Source organism: Stereum hirsutum (assembly GCF_000264905.1).
Source record: "Stereum hirsutum FP-91666 SS1 unplaced genomic scaffold STEHIscaffold_20, whole genome shotgun sequence".
NCBI classification, from domain to species: Eukaryota; Fungi; Basidiomycota; class Agaricomycetes; order Russulales; family Stereaceae; genus Stereum; species Stereum hirsutum.
Genome location: NW_006763150.1, coordinates 541645 through 551920, shown reverse-complemented (window position 1 = coordinate 551920; position 10276 = coordinate 541645). Strand labels below are relative to the sequence as shown.

Genomic DNA, 10276 nt, shown 5'->3' with positions numbered 1-10276 from the left:
AGTCCACCCTGCTCACCAGACCCCATAGCCCTATTTTTGCCCATTTACAGCCTGCAGACCACCTACCTGCTCACCCCCTATTCACCCCCTACCCCGCGGGAACCAACCTGGAATGTTTTTGCCTGGAGAGAATCCGAACGCATACGAGTTGCGCCTCCAGGCATATTCAAGCACACAAGTTGTGCCTCCAGGTGATTCCGAGCACATGCGAGTTGTGTCTCCAGGCAATTAGCGTGTCGTACGAACATGCCTGGAGGCACAACTCGTATGTGTTGGATCCTGCCTGGAGGCACAACTCGTCTGTGTTCGAATTTGCCTGAAGGCATAACTCGTCTGCCTCCAGGCAGTGCCGGATGCCTCCAGGCGTCGCCGGACTCGCCGGACGCGCCGGGTACAGGTCACAGTATGACGCTCCTTCACCGAGGACCACACACACGTACCGCCTCATAATTTATAACACTCACTCACTTCGACACGTCGCTCATCACATAGTCACCATGAGCTCGTCTTCCAAAGAGGGCTCCACCACCACCAGCACGAACGCGAATGGGAGCAGTGACGTGAAGAACTCGAAGCCTCTTCCGCCTGGGATGGTGTTGGGTCCGGACGGGAAACCGTGCAAGATCTGTACGGCGTTTCGGTATTGGGAACCTTCGGGGAAGAAGAAAACGCAGAACGCGAGCGCATCCTCTTCTACCACTTCGAATGCCACCGCCGCCGCCGTAGCAGCAGCAACCACCACAGCAGCAGGAGATGCAGAACAATCCCGCCCCGCCCACTGTCCCCCCGACGTCGAACAACTCGGCCGCTCTACCTGGACCTTCCTGCACACCACAGCGGCCTACTACCCCACACGCCCCACGCCCCTCCAACGCGCCAACATGCTGAACCTCTTACATTCGCTGCCGACATTATATCCGTGCGGCCACTGCGGTGAACATCTGGGAAAGGAGATGAAGACGAATCCGCCGGATGTGAGTGGGAGGGAGGGATTGGGGAGGTGGCTTTGTGAGAGGCATGATGAGGTGAATGTGAGGTTGGGGAAGGAGAGGTTTGGGTGTGGGGAGGAGAGGTTGAGGGAGAGGTGGAGGGATGGGCCGGGGGATGGGAGTTGTGATTGAGGTGAGTAGGTTTGGTTTGTTTGTGGGAGGGTGTTGCTTAGTTGTTCGTTCGATGTTGGTGTTGGTGTTGGGACTGAAGAAGCTTAGGTGGGATGTGGCGTAGGGACTTGTACGAATTGCTAGCTCGAGAACAAAGACAAACCTCCTCTCAGCGATGCTTCATTGGATAGAGTCCCTGATTGGTTCGAAGTACATCCGCAGTTTATCCGTTGTGAGCGTTGTGAATAGTCTGTGGCGTTGAGTTACCGACTCGTCTGCTGGGTGTTATCCTTCGAATATCTGAGTACACCACCCAACTACTGAGATGGCCCAGTATTTCAGGCTGTATTGGGTGACTTTCCGTAGCAGTCTAGGAGTGTTTCTTGACGCACAGAAGCACAAATACGAGGCTCTCAGCCAATCAGAAATCGATCTGAGCCTCTTTTCTGTGTTCTAGGTCTCTAGAACGTGCACAAACCCCCTACGGAAAGTCACCCATTGGTACAGTTGCGTGTATTATATTTCTTGAAGTTGAACGGACGCTAGTGAGCATGTGGCGTACCGGCGGAACGGAAGGTGGCGAGGGAAAGTAACGAAAGCGAGTTCTTGGCATCACCACCCTTGGCATGGCCCACGACGAGCGGAGACAAAACCCCGCGGTCTCCTTCTACCAGCACCAGCGAGAACGCTGGTCGTTTATCCGTACTCGCTCGCTGGCACTCATCTCTCCCATTCTCTTCGCTTTCAGTTCTAGTAATTCCACATACACACCTAGGTACTAACCTCGGCTGACAGCACTCAGGTCATATCGCATCTAGCCGGCAGCTTCATCTAAGAGTTCAAGGGCCTGAGAACGAGTGCATACGAGATCTCCTTCAGTTGGTGCTGACACGCACGCACCATGGGTCTCCCCACCGTCGTCTTTCGACGACCTCAATTCCGTTTCATCGCTCTCGCTTCCGTTCTCATATTCTCCACCCTCTTCTACCTCTCCTTCCCCACCCTCACCTCCTCCTACCACGATTACTTCCCCGAAGGCTTCGGCCCACCCCCACCACCCCCTCATTCGCCATGGAACAGACCACCACGGCGTCCGTGGGGACATAAACATCCTGGCGGAGAGAGGTTCGATATTGGCGTCGCGCCACCGCCGGAGTTGAATACCAATGGCGGATTGTGGGAGGAGAGGGCGGATAAGGTCAGGCAGGCGTTTTTGCATGCTTATCGGGCGTATGAGAAGTGTGCGACGGGCTGGGATGAGCTGTTGCCAATTACTTGCAGGGGTGTCGATAAGTCCGTGGATTCTCCTCCTCCTCCTCCCTTTATGGTCTGAGAATGAGTGAGATTGGGTCCTGATTTCTGGATGTAGCTTCAATGGCTGGGGTTTGACTGTCGTAGAATCCCTCGATACGATGTGGCTCATGGGCCTCTACGACGAGTTCGACGCCGCCCTGCCCGTCGTCGCCCAGATGAACTTCACAATGGCGCCGGTACGCTCGCTTCCTCCATTCCTCCCAACCTACACTCCAACTCCAAATCCTCCTAATCTTCCTAATCTGATATACTCGTACATATTCAGAATAAATACGCCCCCTTCTTCGAAACAGTCATTCGTTACCTCGGCGGCCTTCTCTCCGCTTACGCTCTCTCAGGCGAAGCCATCTTCCTCTCAAGAGCGGACGACCTCGGCACGCTGATGTTGCCCGCGTTTGATACTCCTTCGGGGTTCCCGATGTACAGCGTGAACACCGTAACGTATGTCTCTCTCTCACAAAGACACACTCTTTCGATCTGCTATGAGTACTATGAGTACTGATTGCGATTGGGTTTTGGTTTGGGCTTGCATTGCAGCGGGGCGACGAGCTGGAGCTGGAACGCCGGTGCTGGTCTTTGGGCGGAGGCGTACTCTTGTCAATTGGAGTATAAGTATCTGGCGTATCTGACTGGTAGACAGGGATACTATGATCGCGTGAGTTCGCTCTGAAATGTGGCAGGATAGTCAACGATCTAACACACTCATTACTAGGCGGAGAATCTCATGCAGAGACTGTATCGCGCTAATACGACCGCTACGGACGGGCTTTATCCTACTATGTGGACGACGTTCACTGGAGAGCCACTCAATAGTACGCTTTCCATCTTCCATCCTATCCTATCTCGCTGCGTTTTCTTGCGAACTGACGAACTGAATATGAATCTTGGTGTCGATCGCAGCTCTGGTCTCTGTGGGCGCGTTTGCGGACAGTGGGTACGAGTACCTGTTGAAGCAATACCTCCTCACCGGCCGCATAGACACGCAAGTCCTCGACACTTGTACGTCCCATCTCCCTTCTCCTTCTACTCATCTCTCCGTACTCACCGACCCCGCTCTTCTTCTGACACCCAGACATCAAATCCGCAAACCTCATAATCTCCCACCTCATGTTCATCACCCCCACCCGCGGCCTCCTCTACGTAACCGACGCCCAAGGACCGCACCAACTCCCCTCCCACACAATGGAACACCTCTCCTGTTTCCTGCCCGGCCTCCTCGCCCTCGGCGTCCACACTCTCGGCTCCCTCCTCACCCCCGCCGAAAGCGAACTACATCTCTGGGCCGCGAAAGGACTAGGTCAGACGTGCTATATCATGTATGCGGATCAGGTCTCTGGATTGGCGCCGGACGAGATTTCGGTGATGGCGTGGGCGGGGCCGTATAAGACCGAGAAAGAAAAAGTGGAGAAGAAGATGGAGGGGTTGTGGTTGACTCATCTCGCGAAGTGGCAGGAAGAGGATGGGGGGGCTGGGAGGTTGAATGTGGGCGAGGGGGGCGATCCGCCTGGTGTGCGTCCTGTGCGACCTATCAGTCTCACGGGGAGCGATAAGGGAGAGAAGGAGAGGGAGTATAGAGTGAGGAAGGCGGGGTATTTGTTGAGGCCGGAGACGGTGGAGAGTTTGTATTTGCTTTGGAGGGTTACGGGGGATGAGGTGTGGAGAGAGAGGGGGTGGGAGGTGTTTGAGGCGATTGAGAGGAGTGCGAGGATGGAGGAGGGTGGGTATGCGAGTGTGGTGAATGTGGGGCAGGTGCCGACGCAGAAGAAGAATGAGATGCCGAGGTGTGTTGCTCTTTTTTTTTGTTCTATGTTTCTCACCTGCGTACTGAAGACCTTTGTCCGCTATATCTATATCGCAGCTTCTTCCTCGCTGAGACGTAAGTACCTTTCTCTTCCCTCTCATCTTACACTTACACACACACACACACACCTCGAGCCCAAACTAACTCGACTCGACCCACCCCACAGCGTGAAATACCTCTACCTGCTCTTCACCGACGAAGAACTGATCCCGCTTGATCAGTGGGTGTTCAATACCGAGGCACATCCTTTCCCTGTGTTTGAGTGGTCGGATTGGGAGAAGGCGCGTTATGGGATTCGTTCGGATTCGGCTTCGACTGGGACTGGGAATTGATCATATCATGGCCCCTCCCTACCCGCTGACTACCTACTACCCATACTCACGTTTCTATCACCCGCCCCCATACACACGCATATCAACCATACCACTCATACCATTCATCCCTCATCCCTCTCACATCCTCGTCTACCGCATTGATGCATCTTCATCCAAAGCGAGACGAGACGAGACTGACGAACGGACGGTTTTACTCATTAGGTCCTTGGGATGCCAGGTCCGTTCGGATCGTGATTCGTGATTCGGACCGGACCCTTTTCGTTCGAGGCTTGCTACTTGTCTTTCGTCTCACTGCCTAAGTTACTTTACGATGCTCGTATTGTCACGGTGTAGAGTCGTGTTACAGTTCGTCGTCATGCGATCATTGCTCTGCTTGCTACTGTTACATACATATCGGACCGTTCGTGTTGCTTTTGTTTGCGTGTATTCTTTGCTTTTGAATAGATAATACATGGATTCGGAATCGGAATCACCTGTGCGTTTGTCACGGCGAGTTCGAGGAGGAAGGGGCCAACCCCTATCCGAGCCGTGCGAAAAGCATTCTATTACTGGTCGGCGGACGACTCCGCCCACGGCCACTTCTTTCACTTGAACTCTTTCGCAGAGGAATTCACTGTCGACCTCGATGACCGTTTTCAGGCCTCAGGCTTATCACTTTCAAGGTGCCTCAGGATCATGGTTCACTGATTACTATCGCCTACCGAGCGGGCCCTAACCCTTCACAGGCTGGTCTCGTTTCAGCAGTACTAGTATATATCACTTCATGATCTATTGTCGACCATCAATTTCTCCGTCGTACATCCTAACTTCTGCAGACGTTTCAAATATTTTCGGTGTCTGGGCGCTTCGTGCACTGCCTCTGCGGGACGATACGGTTGTGCGTTGACGAGGACGATGTTCTCTTTACACCTCGCACTTGGTCCTCGTATTGCACGTCTGGGTTTTGAGTCGCTTTGATGGGCTTCGCAGGCTTCGTCCTATCCGTCCTACCCACCATCCCAGACCCAGCTCTCCGTCAACCCCTGACCTTCTCTGCGATCGCGCCTTTATTCGCCTGCTACTATGTCCAGGCCATCCTCGTGCAGTTCCCGGGCCCGCGAACGTTCCTGTTGCGGCTGTCTTTGCTTCCCGTTATTGTCTGGTCGGGATGGTATGCGGCTACGCGGTATGATTTCGCGTGGAGGCTCGCTTTGCTGGCGGGGCAGGAACGCGGGAGGTTTGAGGCGGGGAATTATGGATATGTGGTGAGTTCTCGAGTTCTTTGTTGAGCTGGCACTGGAAGAAGGAGGGATTTCAACTTTCCACGGCTCATGTGTGTGTGTGTTTCGTTAGTTTTGGATCATTTTTATCGTTCTGCGGGCGGTGGAGTGGACGTTCGCGTCGAGACCTTACCGTCGGCTCAGGCCAGATGATAGTCCCGACTCAGCCTCCAAGCTCATGAGCAAGGATGAGGCTGCGCTACCTTTTCGCCGCACACTCCAAGACGCGGGCGAGCTTCTCTTCAATCAACGAGGTCTCGGCTGGTCATGGTCGCTCAATCCCTTCCCTCCTCAAGTCGCTCCTCGCCCCCTCAAACGCATCCTCCTCTCTCTACTCCTCAAATCCTTCATCGCGGACCTAGCAACATACTCCATCCAATGCCTCCGCCCCACCGTCCTCCGCAGCGGAGGAGACACCATCTTCGACCCCTCCCTCCCTCCTCCCATCCAATACGCCACCGCGATCTACATCAGCATCATGGCCGCCATCCGTCTCTACTGCAGCGTCGACCTCATCTACCTCTTCGCCACCCTCCCCGCATGTCTCCTCTTCGGCCAATCCACGACACAATGGCCACCGCCCTCGGACCGTCCGTGGTTATCCACCAGTATAGCGGACTTTTGGGGAAATAGGTGGCATCAGTTTTATAGTCGTACCCTGCGCGCGGTGGGGTCTAAGCCTCTTTATATGGTGTGGGGCAGACCGGGCGCGGTGATGGGTGCGTTTGCGCTTTCGGCGGTGGTGCATGATTGGGCGCTTTATGGGCTCGGAAGGGGAACCGATTTCGGGACGGTGGGGCTGTTTTTTGTGATGATGGGTGTGGGGATATTGTTGGAGGGGTTGTGGGAGGAGGGACTAGGGATGGGGAGGGTGAGAGGGTGGAGGGGGTGGGTTTGGGCTATGGGGTGGATTGTGGGGTGGGGGACGGTGTTGATTGAGGGGTGGGCGAGGAAGGGGTGGATGGCGGATGATATAGAGGAGGAGATGAGGGTGAGTAAGTGGGTGGTGGATGGCTTGGTGCGTGTGGTCATGTCGCTTGGGCATGTTGTGCCAAGGTCGTGAATTCATGCTTACGACAACAATAATCTGAGCGCGAGTATGCCATTTTCGAACGGGAATTAGAGACAATTACTTCCCGGGCCCTCAAGGCAGTCAACCCTCAGCACTCAGCTTCGAGAGCAGGGATTCAGAGGAGTCGGAGAAGTAGTAAGTCACTGGTCGGTATCTCGCAAAATATTCGTCGGCGAGCCCGATGTCGAGCATCGACTTTGTCACTTTGGTGCGCTCTACAGTACCGGCGCTAATTCTTGACGGGCGTCTATGGGAAAGAAGCGGCTTTCTTTCGTCCGACGTTCCTCCATCCGATATTGCTTTCCATCCCTAAAACCACCAGCCTACCTCGACATTCGACATTCAGCTTTGGCAATTGAAGTCACTCTTTCTCTCATATGTACACAAAAGACCAAATCTAAGTGGAGTCCACAAAGGCTCGCCACTCTGTCTGCCGCCATCATGCTCTGAGAATCTCTAGGTCTCTCCGTCGCTTGGAGGCGAGAGAAGCAGAAGAAGCTGGAAAAACCTATTTCACTTTTGTCTCTCGTCGATCGCGTACTTTGTTTCAACCACCTCACCCACGAGCTTAGCCAGGCTACCCTCCCATCACTTGAACTCCCTACATACAGTCCTACTTCAATGCGCTGGGCCACCGATGATATTGACCTCGGTGTCTGCCTGACTTGTCCGGGTAAGTCCTGTCCGTCACGATCATTTCAGGACGCGTTCCTGGACGGCCTTTGATTGCATTCATCTTGCTCTAGAAATCGCCCATGCCGTTGACCACCTCTCCGGGGGTCATTTCAGCCGACGGCTGTGAAACGCGTCGGTGCTTATACTTAGCTGCTTCCACTCGACGTTTTGAAGCACGACTCTTCTCCTCCTTGCATGGGTCTCCTCTCGACAGTCCTTAGACGATCTCACTTTCGTTTTCTCGGTCTTCTTTTTGTTCTCATTTCATGCTCTCTCCTCTTCCTCTCTTGGACCTCGAGCGAACGCCTAGATTTTGATTCTTCGTTCGGCGACCACGACGATCTGCCACGACATCGTTTCGCTTGGACAAAGCCCCCATCGCGCCCATGGAAACATAACCACGCTGATGGAGAGAAATGGGATATCGCGGACACACCACCGGCGCAGCTGAACACGACTGAAGGCGTGTGGGAGGATAGGGCGGATAAAGTCAGACAGGCGTTCTTACACGCGTACCGGTCGTACGACGAATGTGCGAGAGGTGCGGACGAGTTGTTGCCTCTCACCTGTACGGGGACCAAAAAGTGAGTTATTTATCCTTATAATGTCAATTTTTAAGTGAGTAAGGGAACTATTGCTTGATGGCGATAGTTTCAATGGATGGGGTGTGACTCTTGTTGAGGCTCTCGATACGATGTGGGTTATGGGCCTCTACGACGAGTTCGGAGATGCCTTGTCTGACGTTGCGCAGATGGACTTCGGAATGGCAGAGGTATGGCTGTAAGACCTTTGGGTTCTGGATGTCAACGCTGATATGACTCTCATATACCTCGTGCAGAACGAGCGCGCACCTTTCTTCGAAACCGTGATTCGTTACCTTGGCGGCCTTCTCTCCGCCTACGCTCTCTCAGGCGAAGCCATCTTCGTCGTCCGAGCCGACCGTCTTGGCGCGGCGCTCTTGCCCGCGTTCGACACTCCGTCTGGGTTCCCCACGTACAGCGTGAACACCGAAACGTACGCCAAGCTTTCTCCCATCATAACTCCATTGTGGTACTCATTGTCATCCATTCGGTTGTAGCGGTGCAACTGGCTCAAGTTGGGTTCCCGGTGCTGCGTTTTGGGCGGAGGTCTTCTCTTGTCAATTGGAGTATAAATATTTGGCATATCTAACTGGAAAGAAAGAATACTATGAGCGTGTGAGTCCCCGCGCTCTCGACGAATGAGCTCAGTAAAACACTCATTTTCGCCTTTCGCTAGGCCGAGAATCTCATGCAGAGATTGTATACCGCCAATACGGATGGCACTGGTGGGCTCTATCCCACCAAGTGGAAAACCTCCAGTGGGGAACCGATGAACGGTGGGTCCATGTATTTTGTCGTTCTACTGGGTTTCCTGTTGATTCTTTGGGTGTCTTTCTGGTGACAGATCAGGTCTCCGTGGGAGCCTTGGCCGACAGCGGGTATGAGTACCTCTTGAAACAGTATCTTCTCTCTGGACGCACAGATATACAAGCTCGTGATGCCTGTACGTTTCGCTCTCTCCTCCTCTCTACTTTCCTGAGATAGCCTACGCCCTACCCCCACATCCAAATCGCTTTTTCTTCCAGACATAAGATCCGCAAACCTCATCATCTCCAACCTCCTGTTCGTGACCCCCGACCGCGGCCTTCTCTACGTTACCGATGCCAGTGGAATCAAACAAATTCCCTCGCACACAATGGAACACCTCTCCTGTTTCCTCCCTGGACTCTTCGCCCTCGGCGTCCACACTCTGGGGGATTTGCTCACCCCAGCGGAGAGGGAACTCCATATGTGGGCTGCTCGTGGATTAGGTCAAACATGCTATATCATGTACGCGGACCAGCCTTCGGGTCTAGCGCCGGAAGAAATCACGATGATGCCGTGGATGGGGCCATACAATGCACACAGGACGGCCGAGGATGTGAAGATCGAGGGGTTATGGATGACTCATCTGAAGAAATGGCAAGCAGAAGGGGAGGGGGAAGATCGGGAGAATGTCGGTCAGGGTGGTGATCCACCGGGAGTTCGAGAGGTCAACCCGATCAAGGAGGCAGTGGGCAATATCAATATCATGAAGTCAAGGGAGTACAGGATAAAGAGGACTCCGTATCTGTTGAGGCCGGAGACGGTGGAGAGCTTTCATTTGCTTTGGACGGTTACCGGGGATAGTGTGTGGAGAGAGAGGGGATGGGAGGTGTTTGAGGCTATTGAGAGGAACACGAAGGTGGAGAAGGGGTATGCCAGTGTGGATGACGTGACACGGCTGCCGACGAAGAAAATGAACATGATGCCGAGGTGCGGTTTTCGTCGTCGTTCTTTCTGTAGCTGTATTGACTGGCGTTAAATCTTAGTTTCTTCTTGGCCGAGACGTGAGGAAATTTCACATTACGTTTACTCCTCCGATATTCGACTGAACTAATACGTTTCATTTCCACAGCCTTAAATATCTCTACCTCCTCTTCACCGATGAAGAGATCATCCCGCTTGACCAATGGGTCTTTAATACAGAAGCACACCCTCTCCCTGTCTTTGAGTGGTCTAATTGGGAGAAGAAGCACTATGGGATCCCCTAAACACAATACCCACTTAGCCTCACTTCATCTCGCACGTTCCAGTCAAATTGAACATAACATCACACCATGCCCATCATTTAACTTTCACCCGCTGCATATATTTATTCTCAGTCACTTCATGCTACCT

General features: G+C 53.6%; 4 protein-coding genes across 4 annotated transcripts; all 4 read left to right on the top strand.

The window, feature by feature from the left end:
* Window positions 1-246: 246 nt before the first annotated feature.
* STEHIDRAFT_172666 (FAD-dependent thiol oxidase) lies at window positions 247-1235 on the top strand (the record flags this gene model as incomplete). Its single annotated transcript, XM_007310473.1, has 3 exons — window positions 247-265; window positions 344-403; window positions 493-1235. The coding sequence occupies 3 exons, from the start codon at window positions 247-249 to the stop codon at window positions 1119-1121; spliced, it is 708 nt and encodes a 235-aa protein (XP_007310535.1). The 3' UTR covers window positions 1122-1235.
* Window positions 1236-1823: 588 nt separating this feature from the next.
* Window positions 1824-5014, top strand: STEHIDRAFT_125951 (seven-hairpin glycosidase). The gene is made up of 9 exons (XM_007310472.1): window positions 1824-2393; window positions 2470-2590; window positions 2680-2855; window positions 2952-3069; window positions 3127-3226; window positions 3315-3413; window positions 3487-4195; window positions 4273-4290; window positions 4382-5014. Exons 1-9 carry the CDS (start codon window positions 2002-2004, stop codon window positions 4545-4547), a joined length of 1899 nt encoding a protein of 632 aa, XP_007310534.1. The 5' UTR covers window positions 1824-2001; the 3' UTR covers window positions 4548-5014.
* A 251-nt stretch (window positions 5015-5265) lies between these two features.
* STEHIDRAFT_105478 (uncharacterized protein) lies at window positions 5266-6872 on the top strand (the record flags this gene model as incomplete). The annotated part of the gene is made up of 2 exons (XM_007310471.1): window positions 5266-5794; window positions 5883-6872. The coding sequence occupies exons 1-2, from the start codon at window positions 5507-5509 to the stop codon at window positions 6870-6872; spliced, it is 1278 nt and encodes a 425-aa protein (XP_007310533.1). The 5' UTR covers window positions 5266-5506.
* An 879-nt stretch (window positions 6873-7751) lies between these two features.
* On the top strand, window positions 7752-10215 carry STEHIDRAFT_105477 (seven-hairpin glycosidase; the record flags this gene model as incomplete). The annotated part of the gene is made up of 9 exons (XM_007310470.1): window positions 7752-8140; window positions 8208-8328; window positions 8395-8570; window positions 8635-8752; window positions 8814-8913; window positions 8982-9080; window positions 9163-9871; window positions 9928-9945; window positions 10014-10215. The coding sequence occupies 9 exons, from the start codon at window positions 7752-7754 to the stop codon at window positions 10147-10149; spliced, it is 1866 nt and encodes a 621-aa protein (XP_007310532.1). The 3' UTR covers window positions 10150-10215.
* Between the last annotated feature and the right edge of the window lie 61 nt (window positions 10216-10276).